This window comes from Trichosurus vulpecula, chromosome 2, assembly GCF_011100635.1.
Source record: "Trichosurus vulpecula isolate mTriVul1 chromosome 2, mTriVul1.pri, whole genome shotgun sequence".
Taxonomy (NCBI): Eukaryota; Metazoa; Chordata; class Mammalia; order Diprotodontia; family Phalangeridae; genus Trichosurus; species Trichosurus vulpecula.
Genome location: NC_050574.1, coordinates 375,462,054 through 375,478,743, shown reverse-complemented (window position 1 = coordinate 375,478,743; position 16,690 = coordinate 375,462,054). Strand labels below are relative to the sequence as shown.

The 16,690-nt window shown below is 41.4% G+C and overlaps 1 protein-coding gene across 1 annotated transcript; it reads left to right on the top strand.

Annotated features, from left to right (window-relative positions):
* The first annotated feature begins 1,952 nt into the window (after positions 1-1,952).
* Positions 1,953-2,657, top strand: CLDN14 (claudin 14). The gene has a single exon (XM_036747787.1). The coding sequence runs from the start codon at positions 1,953-1,955 to the stop codon at positions 2,655-2,657; it is 705 nt and encodes a 234-aa protein (XP_036603682.1).
* Positions 2,658-16,690: the final 14,033 nt, after the last annotated feature.

Below are 16,690 nucleotides of genomic sequence, written 5' to 3'. Positions count from 1 at the left end.
TCTATCTTTCTACCTTACTGACATAATTGTTTCAGTTAATTTTTAGTACAGAAGGTTCTCTAAGAAAACCATAATATCATTTGCAAAAACTAAAAAATCTGTTCTTCAATTATGCTTATTACCTCAATTTTTTAATTTTGTATTTATGGAATAGTTAGCATTTCTAAAACTACATTTTAAAAAAGTGGTCACAATGAACATTCTTTTTTTTTCTTATTTTGAGGGGAGAAGGCAAGAAAATTGGGGTTAGGCGACTTGCCCAAAGTCACACAGCTAGTAAGTGTGTCAAGTGTTCAGAATTGAACTCAGGTCCTCCTGACTCCAGGGCTGGTGCTCTACTCACTGCACCACCTAGCTACCCTACAATGAGCATTCTTGCTTTATTCCTGATCTTTTTGGAAAGGCCTATAGCATTTTCCATGCTAACATTTGATTCTAGATCAATTCTATTTGTCTTATTAGAGGTCGTTTATTCCTATGTTTTTTAGTGGTTTGAATATAGAGGTTAAATTTTATCCAAAAAATCTATATGTTAATATAAATGTGTTTTTATTATTTTTCCCTATCAATATAGTCATTATGTTTATGATTTTCCTAATTAAATCAGTCCTGATTTGTCTGACCTAGTTATAATATGTAATATTTTAACATAAAAGCTTTTTGTAGCCTCTCTTAACATTTTATTCAATGTTTTGCATCAATGCTCATTAAAGATATTGGTCCATAGTTTTCTTTCTCTGCTTTATCTCTCCCTAGTTAGATTGTCAATACCATAGTTTTCATAATAGAAGGAGTTTACTAGAATCCTTTCTTTCCCTATTTTTTTTACAAACAATTAAAATACTTTGTAATGTCAAAATTATTTCTTGAATGTTTATACTTCAGTTACAAATCTGTTGAGTTTTTTTTTTTGCCTTAGGGAATTTATTTATAATTTGTTCAATTTCTTTCTCGGAGTCTGGGTTATTTAAATTCTCTATTTCTTGTTCTTATTTCTTCTTTCACTTTCAGAATTTATATTTTTTGTATGTAGCCCTTTTTATTTGTTGTTTTTCTAGTTTCATGCCCAAATCACTGACCTGTTCTTTCTCTCTTTTGATGCTGAAAATGTTTAGAGATGGAAATTTTCCCCCATAAGGACTTTTTAGACTGCATCCCCAAAGTTTTTTATTGTTGCCAATGCTCATTGTTGCCATTTTTTTGATAAAATTGTTTATTATTCCTGTCGAAGTGAGTACTGGGCTTTGCTGGCCGAGCACAATAAATCTCTGTGCCATGGAAGTGTGCTTATCCAGGGAAGATGATTTCTGGGCCCTAGAAAGCAGCCCATTCAGCTACCACGCTTTCTTTCCTTTGCAAAAAGGAAAGGATACTTTTGTCTTACAAAATTCCCAGGTGATTTTGAATACCAATGTAACTTTTCATGACATACAGGGCTTTCATTTCTATTCTGCTACTACCTAATTCCAGGCCACCCTATGCCATCAGGATGCCCATTCTAACACAGAGGAGTGAAATGACCCAAGGTCACACAACTAGTTAATGGCTGAGCCAAGATGAACTGAGGTGTCCAATCCACTGTGCATCCAAATACATCAAACAGAATATCACCCTCTTCTTCCTCTAGTCTTTCAGGTGAGAAGGTAAGGACAGACAATCTCCTAGCACTCTGCGAAAGATTGCTTTGTTAATTGCCAGGATTAACTGCCTATGGAAATCCCCATTATGGAAATAGTAGCAACAAGATAATATTTAACCTATTTCCCTTCCTTCTCCTATTCCCCACCCCCCGCATACCCTTACTGCATTTTTATTAGGATTCCTGAAGTACCAGAATAGAAACAGCTCCAGTTTGCCAGAAGAAGCTGTATTCCCAAGAGAGCTTAGAAGTGACAGCTGCAGGTGACCACAGGTAAACAACTGGCTCCAAGTCACCGTAAGTACCAGCAAACATGGCCAGCACAGCAGTCCAGCTCCTGGGTTTCTTACTCAGCTTCTTGGGGATGATTGGTACCTTGATAACCACCATCTTGCCTCACTGGAGAAGAACAGCTCACGTAGGCACCAACATTTTGACAGCTGTGTCGTACCTAAAGGGACTTTGGATGGAGTGTGTTTGGCACAGCACTGGCATCTATCAGTGCCAGATCTACCGGTCTCTGTTGGCCTTGCCCCGTGACCTGCAGGCATCTCGTGCCTTGATGGTCATCTCCTGCCTACTCTCTGTCATTGCCTCCACTTGTGCTGTTATTGGCATGAAGTGTACCAAGTGTGCTAAAGGCACCCCTGTCAAGAACACCTTTGCTGTCTCTGGAGGAGTCCTCTTTATCTTGGCAGGTCTACTATGCATGGTGGCTGTCTCCTGGACAACCAATGATGTGGTAGAAAATTTCTACAACCCGTTGCTACCAAGTAGCATGAAATATGAGCTTGGGCAAGCCCTGTACCTGGGCTTCATTTCATCATCATTGTCCCTTATTGGCGGGACTCTACTCTGTATGTCATGCCAGGAAGATGAATCATACTCAGATTACCAGACACAGTCCAGAATGGCAACAGCACCTCCATACCAGCCTCCCACTGCTTACAAGGACAATCGTGTTCCCTCAGTGGCATCAGCTTCCCACAGTGGTTATAGACTGAATGACTATGTATGAATGACTATGTAGAGATTTTCCAGTGGGTCTCAGCTGCTTAGCTGTATAACTTTCTGGGAGATGTCTGAGTCTCAGAACTTTTAATTTATGGAACATTCTTAGCACAAAATGTATGACTGTCCATTTTTTGAATGTGAGGGGAAAATGGGAACATGCTTTGAAAATGGGGATAAAGGAAGAACCGGGGGGAAAGAGAAGAAATCCATAACCTACCAAGGACCACAAAACTTCCATTTATATATTTAGTGTAGGTATTTATATTGGAAATTCAATGATATATCTAATTAAAAAAAACTTGGAAGTTTCACTCATCCAAGTTCAGTTTCCAAAAAGCTTTAGTTTTAGTTAGGTATTTTTCTTAAAGTATAGTATTAAATATTTTCCTTACCAGACTATGGCCCTATGACCTACTGAAGCATCTGGTGGATTTGTAAGCTGATAACTTTTTGTCTTAAAAATTTCTAAGTAGATATGAAATTACTCATTTGCACAGTTCTTTATTGAGAAAAAAAAGAACTGTCCCTGGATAATGGGCTTATGGGAACTAATGCAAAATCTAGGCTAAAACCTATGAATTCATTCCAATGTCTTTCCAAAAAGGTGATCCAGCAATTAAAATACTTGCTTTAATTGGTCTAAAATCAGGGTTAGCTCAAGAAATAATATTCTGCCACTAATTAGTCGCCACTTTCTAGAGGCCTCATTTTCTTATCTATAAAAGAAGAGTATCTATAAATAAGGATATATTTGTGACTCCTTCTACCCCTAACATTCTTAAAATCCACCTACACTGAGAAAAAGGTAGTTATCCAAAATGTCAAAACAAGCAGTTTTATCTGCATGAACACATCCAAATGTTAAAGACAAAGTAAGTAAATATTTATAGTAAGATGTTAAATAAAAAGAAGAACCCGTCTCCCTGGATAGCAATTTGATGTACTTCTGGCAATTGAGGGATAGGGACTGGACTGGTGATTTCATTGAAGGGGAACTCACAGATGAGGGGATCCTTTCTACCAAAGCAAGCTGGCACCTTATTTACAACTTTAGTCTTAAATGAATTGCCTTAAAGCACTGAGGTTAAGTGACTCAGAGATGCTCTTGTTCCTAGGTCTCCCTGACTCTTAAGGCCAGCTTCCTAACCGGTAAGCCACAGCTGCCTCTTTCTGAGTGTTTATCAAAGCAATTCCCAAGATGCCCAGATGAGGCTGGCACGGGCTTACCCTTCTTCACTAACAGGTTTTCTTCCTTCAAATAAGATAATATTTGTAAATAAATAATATATAAATAATTTGTAAATAAATAATATTTGTAAAGTGCTTAGCACATGTAGTATGTTTAATGTTGTAGATGTTTAATAAATGCTTATTTCTTTCTTATTTCTTCCTCTCTGTCCTTCCTTTCTTTCCTCTCTCCCTCCTTCCCTTCTTTCTTTCCTTTCTCCTTTCACTCCTTCCTTCCTTCTTTCACTCCTTTCTTCACATTCCTTCCTTCACTCCTTCCTTCTTTCCTTCCTTCCTTCACTTCCTCATTCCTCCCTCCCTTTCTTCCTTCACTCTTTCCTTCTTACTTTCTTTCCTTCCTATACTCCTTTCTTTCCTTCCTTCCTTCTTTCCCTCCATCTTCTTGGGCTAGTGACACAGCTTTCATCAGAGAAACATGTCTTCCAACACATCTTCTGAACCATATGCTGAACATTTGTTTGAGCTTCTCTCACAAGCCTGAAAGAAGTAATATCTGGGTCAATCAAACCGATTCTGTAGAGTTGTGTTCTGATTTTTTTAACTGAGGTTATTTTTTGTGATTTCATTAGTGCTGTAAGGAAAACTACCAGGAAATTACCAATGTAGAAAACTCCCCCTAACAATGCAGATGGGCAACGATCCAGCAACTTATTGCCTTAGAGAGTTGCCTGAGGAACTCTGAAGTCAAGGAGTTTGCCTGGTCACACAGCCAGTATGTCATAATAGAACTTGAATTCTGGTATTCCTCAATTCCTGACTAGTTTTTTATATACCTCCAATGACTTGGTTTACTTTTTTAAAATAATGAAACTTTGGGGCTTTATAACTGAAATCACATAAGTGAGATTCATTTCAGTCTTTAAAAAATTAATCATATCAATTTAGCTGGAAGTTATTCCCATACACATGAGTCAATGTGCTGTTTTCATTCTTTTGATAATATTGGCTGTTTTTTCCACATTTGATTTGTCACCACCTCTCTGCACGAAGCTCTGGATGTGAAAAAAAAATGATGCTGAGAACTATATACAAGGATCATGTGGTCAGTCAATAAGCATTTATTGTGTTCTCTAATAGTGTGATAAGACCAGGTTTTTCCCATTTCCCCAAAATAGGAATTAATTGTCCCTAAAAGACAGCAAAGTTGTCCCTGGGACTTAAGCGGCCCCTGCCTCCCTTAACACAGTTTCTTAGTCCCATAAAGTGCATAATGAGTCCCACTATGTGGAGTCAGGACTCCTTTAATTTGGTGGATTTCTTAAGACCAACTGATTTTCCATACCTTGCTCTGTGAACCAGACACATTTTCCTATGGAGATAAAGAGGTAGGGGTGGGGTCATACCCAGAGAAGCTTAGTTCTGCTGTATCTTTGTTGCGCATGCACAAGTTATCTTGTTTCAAATCTTTGCTTCTTTTTTTTAATTGTTCAATGACTTGCCAATTCCTCATTTCATCCCAACATTAAACCTATTAGTAATAACAAGGTGTTTTCATTAGACTTACCATTTGGGATAGTTGGCAAATGGGATAAGAGGAGAGCCTCATGCCTCACATCATGGTTGAATTGGGAGAAGAGCCCTATCAGAATGACTTCAGACTTTAGGATCTCCCACCATACAATTATCCAGGTATGGGCGAATTAGTAAAATGTGAGCAGGAGGTTGGGACAGCTGTGGCTTGGGCAAATACTGCTATGAGTGCAAATAGGAATTCTGGGAATGGTGAAGGGGTAGTCACTGAGCTCTATTCTCTACCAGCTGGGCAGAGAGTAATGACACACTCTCCTGGAAGGAGCTTTGAGTGTGGCTTTTAGAACATAGGACTGATAAGAAAGACACTGATGGTTAGTCCATGAGTACTAGTAAAATTACAGGATGATGGGGGTGGATCCAAGATGGCGGCTGGTAAGCAGGGACTAGAGTGAGCTCCGTTACCGAGTCCCTCCAAAAACCTATAAAAAATGGCTCTGAACCAATTCTAGAACGGCAGAACCCACAGAACAGCAGAGGGAAGCAGGGCTCCAGTCCAGGACAGCCTGGATGGTCTCTGGGTGAGGTCTATTCCACACAGAGCTGGGAGCTGGGAGCTGGGAACGGAGTGGAGCAGAGCCCAGCCTGAGCGGCGTGGACCATCCAGACCAGAAGCCGGGCGGAGGGGGCCCTAGCACCCTGATTAAGTGAGCTGCGGCAATTACCAGACCCCTCGACCCACAAACACCAAAGACTGCGGAGAAGGTTAGCTGGAAAAGCTGCAGGAGTAAAAGGAGTTCGCGGTTCGGCTTCCAGCCCCAGGGGCAGCGGAGGTGGGGCAGCTACAGCTGTTGTTACTTCCAGCTCCAGGCCCACCTGGTGGGAGGAATTAAGTGGCGGATCAGAGCAGGGGTGCACAGCCTGCCGAAGATCTAAGCCCAGTTCGGGTTGGGGTTCTTGGGGAAGGAGCAGTGCGGGTCTGACAGAGCTGGCACCTCCCCCCCAAACGTGGAACATAGAACTCGTTAGTCTACAAGCAGTCATACCCCACTGAAAAACTCAAGGGTCAAGTTAGTTGGTTGGGAATATGGCCAGGCAGCGAAAACGCGCCCAGATTCAGTCTTAGACTTTGGATTCTTTCTTTGGTGACAAAGAAGACCAAAACATACAGCCTAAAGAAGACAACAAAGTCATAGAGCCTACAACAAAAACCTCCAAGAAAAACATGAACTGGCCCCAGGCCATAGAAGAACTCAAAAAGGATTTGGAAAAGCAAGTTAGAGAAGTAGAGGAAAAATTAGGAAGAGAAATGAGAAGGATGCGAGAAAACCATGAAAAACAAGTCAATGACTTGCTAAAGGAGACCCAAAAAAATACTGAAAAATACACTGAAGAAAACACCACCTTAAAAAACAGTCTAACTCAAATGGCAAAAGAGCTCCAAAAAGCCAATGAGGAGAAGAATGCCTTGAAAGGCAGAATTAGTCAAATGGAAAAGGAGGTCCAAAAGACCACTGAAGAAAATACTACTTTAAAAATTAGATTGGAGCAAGTGGAAGCTAGTGACTTTATGAGGAATCAGGATATTATAAAACAGAACCAAAGGAATGAAAAAATGGAAGACAATGTGAAATATCTCATTGGAAAAACCACTGACCTGGAAAATAGATCCAGGAGAGATAATTTAAAAATTATTGGACTACCTGAAAGCCATGATCAAAAAAAGAGCCTAGATATCATCTTTCAAGAAATTATCAAGGAGAACTGCCCTGATATTCTAGAGCCACAGGGCAAAATAGAAATTGAAAGAATCCATCGATCGCCTTCTCAAATAGATCCCAAAAAGAAATCTCCTAGGAATATTGTTGCCAAATTCCAGAGCTCCCAGATCAAGGAGAAAATACTGCAAGCAGCCAGAAAGAAACAATTTGAGTATTGTGGAAACCCAATCAGAATAACCCAAGATCTGGCAGCTTCTACATTAAGAGATCGAAGGGCTTGGAATGCGATATTCCGGAGGTTAATGGAGCTAGGATTAAAACCTAGAATCACCTACCCAGCAAAACTGAGTATCATGTTCCAAGGCAAAATATGGATTTTCAATAAAATAGAGGACTTTCAAGCTTTCTCCTTGAAAAGACCAGAGCTGAATGGAAAATTTGACTTTCAAACACAAGAATCAAGAGAAGCATGAAAAGGTAATCAAGAAACAGAAATTGCAAGGGACTTACTAAAGTTGAACTGTTTTGTTTACATTCCTACATGGAAAGATGATGTGTATGATTCATGAGACCTCAGTATTAGGGTAGTTGAAGGGAATATGCATATATATATATATATATATATATATATATATATATATATATATATATATATGTTTATGTATATATATATAAGTGAATGTGTATGTATATATATATATGTTTATGTATATATATAAGTGAATGTGTATGTATGTATATATCTATGTGTATATGTATGTATGTGTATGTATGTGTATATATATGTGTGTGTTTATGTATATGTATATATATATATTATATATGTAAAAGAGAGAGAGCAGACACAGGGTGAGTTGAAGATGAAGGGAAGATATCTAAAAGAAATAAAATGAAATTAAGGGATGAGAGAGCAACATACTAAGAGAGGGAGATAGGGAGAGATAGAATGGGGTGGATTATCTCACGTAAAGGTGGCAAGAGGAAGCAGTTCTGTGGGAGGAGGGGAGAGGGCAGGTGAGGGGGGAATGAGTGAACCTTGCTCTCATCAGATCTGGCCTGAGGGGGAATACCATGCATACTCAGTTGGGTATCTTACCCCACAGGAAAGAAGAGGGAGGAAGATAAAAAAAAATAAAAGGGGGGGGGATGATGGAGGGGAGAGCAGATGGGGGTGGAGGTAATCAAAACAAACACTTTGGAAAGGGGACAGGGTCAAGGGAGAAAATTCAATAAAGCGGGATGGGTTGAAAAGGAGCAAAATGTAGTTAGCCTTTCACAACATGAGTATTGTGGAAGGGTTATACATAATGATACATGTGTGGCCTAGGTTGAATTGCTCGACTTCTTAGGGAGGGTGGGTAGGAAGGGAAGAGGGGAGAGAATTTGGAACTCAAAGTTTTAAAATTAGATGTTCAAAAAAAAAAAGTTTTTGCATGCAACTAAAAAATAAGATACACAGGCAATGGGGCGTAGAAATTTATCTTGCCCTACAAGAAAGGAAGGGAAAAGGGGATGAGAGGGGAGGGGGGTGATAGAGGGGAGGGCTGACTGGGGAACAGGGCAACCAGTATATATGCCATCTTGGAGTGGGGGGGAGGGTAGAAATGGGGAGAAAATTTGTAATTCAAACTGTTGTGAAAATCAATGCTGAAAACCAAATATGCTAAATAAATAAATTTAAATTAAATTAAATTAAAATTATACAGAAAAAGTTCAGCACTAGGGAATTAGGGGTCATTTAGCCTCACCCAAGTCTAAGGCACCGTCTAAAGCTCTACCCCATTTGGATCATTCAGGGGAGACCACAGAGGATGCGCCATCAGAGGAAGGACTACATTAAGGGCTCAGAATCTGAGTGGGCCCTTTTTGCAACCTTTAGGCATATTACGTTTGATAGGGCCAAAGAGAAACCTTTAGAGTCACTCTAACTATCCCATGTAGTTCATGCCATATAGTATTGTGTTCCCAAAGAGGAGAAACTCCTTCTCTTTTGATGAGAGTGAATGAAGCTGTAGCACTACATTATACCTGTTCTCTTTATAACAACATCATGTTACTTGTAAGGAAGGTAGATGGCACCTGGAAGCTTAAAAAGGACTACAGGGAGCTGCACAAAGTCATCACACCCAACATGATAGCTATTCTTGATCTCATCACTGTTGTAAACCAGGTAGGCCCAGGCTGAGTGGGATGGGGGTCAATGATGCCAAAAACAGGCCTCTAATCCAGGCCCTGGAACCCTGCTTTCTCTACTACTGCAGTGGGCCCCTACCTTTAAAAATCTATTTCCTAAGGAATGCTATTTTGCCTAGTTTGCTGATGGCTCCATTCACTATGGGAGCAAATGGACACCAGCAGCCACTCATCTAGTAAAATGGAATGCTCTAAAGATTAGAGGTCCTTCTGGCGCACTAAGATCCAGGCTGCAGTGTTGGTATGTAAGACAGCCTTTGGGGATGGGGAAGAGAGGATCTTCATCTATATTGATTGCTAGGCAGTGAACATGGGTCTGGCCAAGTGGTCTGGGGACTGGAGAGCACAGGACTAGACAATCAAAGGTTCTCCCCTTTAGAGGAATTTCACTGCTTCCAAGGGCATACAGTTGTTTGTGGGGCATGTTGGGACCCATCAGAGACAGTATATGCTAAACAACCAGGTTAGAGCTATCATGAGAACAGCAAAGGTTGGGGAGTGGATTCATTGCCAGTATGGACATTGGGGTGGTGATACCATGCTGTGTTGGGCAGAGAGAATCATATAAAATGATCTCCATGTGCCAGTTGCAGCACCTACTTGCCCCAAATGCCTTTATCCCATCCCCAACTGGCAAAATGACTCTCTAATCTCAGAGCAAGAGGTTTGCCCCCCTCTCCAGTTGAACTGACCAGGTCAGGTGTCTCACTTCTGTGATGATGTGTCTAAGGCAAATCAATGCTACCATGGGAAGGGGAAGAGCTCTGCAATTCAGAGGTTTCTAGGATCTAGTCTCCAGGATGACTTTCCTGATAAGAATGAATTGGTTTTTTTATTACAGTTTCAGCTGACCCTCTCTAGTGCAACGCTATCTTGGCCACAAGGTCCCTACCCCCTCAGAAGGCTCCATATACCCTGAAAAAGTACTTCAGTTTCCCCTCTAATGGCAGGCTTCCTTTCCTCTGGGATAATTCAGACTACTCCCTCCCAGAAAGCCTCTTGTTTCCTTCAAGTCCCACCTAAAGACCTTCCTTCTACAGGAAGCCTTTCCTGATTCCCCTTAATTCCTTCCCTGTTGATTATTTCCATTTATCTTGTAAATAGCTTGTTTGTATATAGCTATTTGCTTGTTGTGTCCCTCTGCTTTCCCACCCCCCATTAGACCGTAAACTCCCTGAGAGCAGGGACTGTCTTTTGCCTTCCTTTGCATCCCCAGGGCTTAGTACAATGCACTAAATAAATGTTTATTCACTGATTCACTGGCTGACCTAGGAGGGATATTGTTAGGAGGTGTCTTGCTTTCTAATAGCATGATGGAGGTAAAACTTTCATTATATAACTATGGTGTGTTGGGGTCCCTGCTACCCCAAAACTTGTTGGGGTCCCTCTCACCCCAAATCCCAGGCCATGAATCATTTCTCTGACACACTGACCTAATTTTGCCTATAAGAAGCCCTGTCAGAATCCTCATAATTGCTCAGGTTTTATCTGAGGCCCGAATCTCTACCTAAGTATGATAATAAAACTGAGGTTTTCATCCCCATAATTTCCATGTTGTGACAACAGCAGATTGACAGCAATTACCTACCGCATGAACTCATTTCTGCCATAACAAACCTCATGTAGGTGATGCCATTCATTCCCAGTTCTTTCTTTCGGGGTTAGTCTCTTTAGTCAGCACCCTCAGCCACAGCCCTTTAAGAGAAGAGTTTTCTTTTTAAAGCTATGAAGGAAGAACAAAGGAAATGAACATGAAGTGCCAGAGAAGGTTATCATGGAAAGCCTGTTCTATCTCACTTACAAACAAATCTTCCCATGATTAAGACTGCTGACTCTGAGGCCTAGAGTAATCTGGGTCCATATTTCCCCTGCTTTTGGAATCACTAAGTTGTTTTCGTTTCTCTCAAGCCCCCTGCTGGGAAAGTCCCAGCAACTACATAGAGAATGTCTCTCTCACTGACAAACTACATGTAGCAGTATTCCTTCACCTATTTTTCTCTTTCCTATGATCATTTAATCTCCAAGGGCATAAAAAAAATCAATAACACATCACATGATCATATTTTCTTAAAGAAAGTAGTTTCCTTTAAAAACAACTGGAAAACCTTAGCTCAGGAATTTCAGTACTAGGCACATATAACCAAAAAGATCGATGATTTTAAAGAACAGGAAAAAAAAAAGGTTCCATATACAGCCAATTCATCTGGACTTATGCAAAATATGTCCATAAAGGTGGAAGGAGTAGGGCAATGAAGGTGGGAGAAAAATATAGTCAGATCTGTGCCTTAGGCATATTATGGATGGAGAAAAAATGAACAGAGAATCAGTAATTCGATCTCAGTGGTTTATCCTGCCCTTATCAGCCAGCCCTGGGCATGGCAGACAGGAATCCATTCAAGATAAAGCCAGGCTCTTGGGGTATTGGGGCACCAGTGTCAGTATAGAGGGCTATATTCAATAAAGCAGTGTTTTCCAAAGTGGGAGCTGTGTCCCACCCCCAAGGGCCATGGTGGGGCTCAAACAATCCAAGAGTGGGAAGAGGGCTAACATCTCACCTTCCCTCAAATAGCCTAGCAGGAGGCTCATCTCCAAACAATCATGCCTAGCTTTATCCCCCAACACTCCCACACTATGCCCCCTCCTTTCTTTGCTCAAGCTCTCAAACTCCTCACTTTTGATTCAGGCATAAGCCTTTCTAGACAATGACGACCTAACCATTATGCAGGTGCCACTAGTAAAATTCATACTCAAACTCTTACCCCGGGGTGGAGCCAAGATGGCGGCTGGCAAGCAGGGAATAGTGTGAGCTCTGTACCAAGCCCCTCCAAAAACCTATAAAAAATGGCTCTGAACCAATTCTAGAACGGCAGAACCCACAGAACAGCAGAGGGAAGCAGGGCTCCAGCCCAGGACAGCCTGGATGGTCTCTGGGTGAGGTCTATCCCGCACGGAGCTGGGAGCTGGGAACGGAGTGGAGTAAAGCCCAGCCTGAGCGACTTGGACCATCCAGACCAGAAGCCGAGCGGAGGGGGCCCTAGCGCCCTGATTCAGTGAGCTGCGGCAGTTACGAGACTTCTCAACCCACAAACACCAAAGACTGCGGAGAAGGTTAGTGGGAAAAGCTGCGGGAGTGGAAGGAGTTCGCGGTTCAGCTTCCAGCCCCGGGGGCAGCGGAGGTGGGGCAGCTACAGCTGCTGCTGCTTCCGGCTCCAGGCCCACCTGGTGGGAGGAATTAAGTGGCGGATCAGAGCAGGGGTGCACAGCCTGCCGAAGATCTGAGCCCAGTTCGGGTTGGGGGTCCTTGGGGAAGGAGCAGTGCTGGTGCGGCAGAGCTGGCACCTCCCCCCCAAACGTGGAACATAGAACTCTGTAGTCTACAAGCAGTCATACCCCACTGAAAAACTCAAAGGTCAAGTTAGTTGGCTGGGATTATGGCCAGGCAGCGAAAACGCACCGAGATTCAGTCTCAGACTCTGCATTCTTTCTTTGCTGACAAAGAAGACCAAAACATACAGACAGAAGAAATTAATAAAGTCAAAGAGCCTACAACAGAAACCTCCAAGAAAAACAGGAACTGGTCCCAGGCCATGGAAGAGCTCAAAAAAGATTTGGAAAAGCAAGTTAGAGAAGTAGAGGAAAAATTGGGAAGAGAAATGAGAAGGATGCGAGAAAACCATGAAAAACAAGTCAATGACTTGCTAAAGGAGACCCAAAAAAATACTGAAAAATACACTGAAGAAAACAACACCTTAAAAAACAGATTAACTCAAATGGCAAAAGAGCTCCAAAAGGCAATGAGGAGAAGAATGCCTTGAAAGGCAGAATTAGCCAAATGGAAAAGGAGGTCCAAAAGACCACTGAAGAAAATACTACTTTAAAAATTAGATTGGAGCAAGTGGAAGCTAGTGACTTTATGAGAAACCAGGATATTATAAAACAGAACCAAAGGAAACTCTTACCCCCATCACCCCCAGCTGAGCCAATCTCCCCTCAGAAGGCAGTGACCAGTGAGGAAGAACCCACTACCCTTTTTATTTTGGGTGAGACACAGTTGAACAGGATGGGCAGGCAATCTCCATCTAAGACCAAATTACATTATCTTTCCCTCCAAAGCAACGTTCCCTTGCAAAGTATGAGAGTACCACCGTCTTTCCAGTCACCTAAGTTCAAAATCTTGGAATCATCAACTCCCCTATCACTCCACATACCCCAATCAGTTTACAAATTTTGTCATTTCTATATCCATAATCTCTCTACTCTCTGTCCCCTTCTCCCTACTCATTCAACAACCACCCTATTTCAAGTTCTCATCATGTCTTATCTGAACCATCACACAAGAGCTTCCTAACTGGTTTTCCCATCCCAAGTATCTCCTCTCTCCAGCCCATCCTCTGTACATCTGCCAAAGTGATTTTCCTAAAACATTATTAGTACAATAGCGTGTAAATAAGTCAATAGATATATTGGGAGTGCGTGCTCAAATTATTTTTTACACAATCAAAAAAGTTTGGAGATCACTATAATAGTGATATAATATAATAGGTCAATATAACATAAAAGCTGGAATTCCTTCTTGGCCTCAGGATCTGTTGGAACACATGAGGCCTGCCCCCTGAGCAGCCTCACTGGACTGTATTCTTCATGAAGCAATAACCAGCCTGCAAGGACACTGCTTGGTGACTAAATAGTTTGCTAGAACTGTACAGGGTCAGGATGGTGGCAGCCAAGTGGGCCCAGAGCACATGCTGTACAAAGATATGAAAAGGGGGAGCTGTGGAGAGGGCACAGGGGAGTTTGTGCCAATCACGGTTGACTATATGTCCGAAGCGGAGAAACTCAAATGACAAGAGAGCAGATGGCAGTAGAGAGGGTGATGGCCCCTGGCACTGGGGAACACGTGTGAAGTAGGGATTTGGACATGGAAGACCATTTCCTCCTACCTTGGCAAGGCAATCAACAAACATTTAAGCTTTTACTATGTTAGGCACTATATTAAGCTCTGGGAATACAAATACAAGCAATAAGAAAGACAGTCTCTGCTTTCATGCAGTTTACATTCAAATGAATGAAGCTGAAAAGAGGGGAGGTGCCTATCCTGGGCACCCTCTTTAAATGGAGGTTCTGGGAGGACCCCTCCAATCAGAGAGAAGGCTTTGGGGCAGAGAGGGTACTTCTGAAGTATAACTTCCAGTGCTAAAGTGATCTTCCAAGATTGAGAGGTTTCCGAGGCGTCATGGAGGAGTCCAGAGCAGTGCAGCCTGTTGAGAAATTAAGTTGGCCTGAATACCCTCCTTAAATGGAGTTTCTGAGAGATCCCTTCACCTAGCATAGCATAGTTAAAAAAAGGACCAGATTTAAAATGAGAGGCCCTAGTTTTGATTTCCAGCCCTGCTTTTCACTAATTGTGTGACCTTGGATCTCCAGAAGACTTCACCCTCTGGACTCAGATTCCTTATGTATGAGGTGAAGGAGTTAGAGCAGCTAACCTCTAAGGCCTATAAGCTAAGCCGCTGGCAAAATCCATACTTATCTGTGCTCCATATAACTCTGTGAACAGTAGTGGTTTGAGATACTGTGAGACCCCTAAATACTGCACTGCTTTCTTTGTAATGACTGTTTTCAAACAAAGAAAAATTATACTTTTGGAAAAATACAATTTAAAATGTTTTTTGGTATTATTTCTGTCATATGAAGTATTTTCATTTATATGTTAAAAATCTTAAGTTTGCAAAAATATGTCATAGGGAACAAGGAAATTAAACATTCCTGGCTGTGCTTCCCTTCCGCCTGTTCCTAGCTCTAGCCAACAAATTCTGCTCTGAACCCTGGTCATTCAATCCCTTCTTCCAGCCTGGAACAAGGGCACAAGAAAGAGAGCCAGGCTAACTGCTTTGAATTTGCTAATCTTGAGGCCCGAGGCATGTGCCTAGTAAATCTACTGGATAATCCAGCATTGTCTGTGAAGACCAGTCAGTTGCTATAGGAATTCTCATTATGTAGCACAATGATCTCACTCACAGTACACATTGGCTGCAAAGAGGTTTGGGTCAGTGGATAAGCCACTTCTCAGACTCTTTGTGCCAGATCAACATCTCCCTCCCACCCCTCATGGAAAAGGAAATTCCAGGTAATGATCAGAGTATAGGCATAACCTATTTTAGATCTTCATTCAAAATTCTTCACTTTAGAATAGGTTTCACCATAGGATTCTTTTGAATGGTAAGTGTCCAAAATACTGTTTGACTTAGAAAAATTCTATTTACATGTAACTTTCTAGAAATGAATTTATTGTTATGTTAAAGTGAATTTCTTTATACATGCTGAGTCTAGTCCTTACAAGAAGGCTGTGTGGATATCCTACTATGTTGCTTCAGTCCCAAAATTACTGAATTTACTTGGAGATCAGAAAGATAGGGTAAGTCCTCACCATTCCACCTTTTCCTTAGAGAGTTTGAGCCTTTGTTCACCAAGTCCACTGTTAAAGTGGTTATATCAATGGCATTCTGCTTACAAATTCAAAGCATAGTTAATTTTCTTAGATCAGATCAATGATTATTTGGAAGTGTAGGAGAAATCGATAGTGCCTTACCCACCTAAGTAATTAATAAGTATTTCTTGAATTGAATTGGATTTGCTGAATTGAAATCATTTGGCGACGATTGTCATAGTGATTTTCATGATTTTATCTCACTGCTGATGCCAGAAATTCCTTTAATGGGAGACAAAGCTTTTTTTCTTTTTAATGCACATTTAGGGATGACAAAACAAAAATAGCCTAGGGAAACTAACATGTAGACTTAAATTCATACTAGGGCACCTTTCCTGAGAGCTGGTTTTGATGAGTACCTGAGGGTAGAGGAGAGTATAGTGGAGTTGGAGAAATGAGACTGAAAGGTAAAATATAAAATCCTTTACAATAATATTGGAAGTGAGCATAAACTTCATGAAGACAAGTCTCCCAGTCAGTCAAAAAGCATCTCTTAAGCACATTATGCCAGGCACAGCTTCACATTCTAATAGATGAGACAACATGAAAATAACTCTTTACAGACAAAATATATACCATAGAAAGGGAAGGTAATTTCAGAGGAGAGGCACTAGCAGTGGAAGGGACTGGGAAAGGCCTCCTGCAGAAGCTGGGATTTGAGCTGAGTCATGAAGGAGGCCAAGGAAAACAGGCGAAAGAGGGGAAGAGGGAGAGTTCTAAACTTGAAGGACAGGCAGTTAAAAGGAACAGAATTCATAGCGGGCATATCATGTACACAGAACAGCATGACAGCCAGTGTAGCTGGATTGGAGGGTACATAGCAGGGGGGAAAGTATAAGATGAGAAGGGAGTGAGGGTTCAAGCTGTGAAAGGTTTTAAATGACAAATAGCACAATCTACATTTGATCCAGGAGGTAA

Bases quoted from the DNA above. Each gene is read 5' to 3' on its own strand.
- CLDN14 (XM_036747787.1), top strand. From the start codon at position 1,953: ATGGCCAGCACAGCAGTCCAGCTCCTGGGTTTCTTACTCAGCTTCTTG.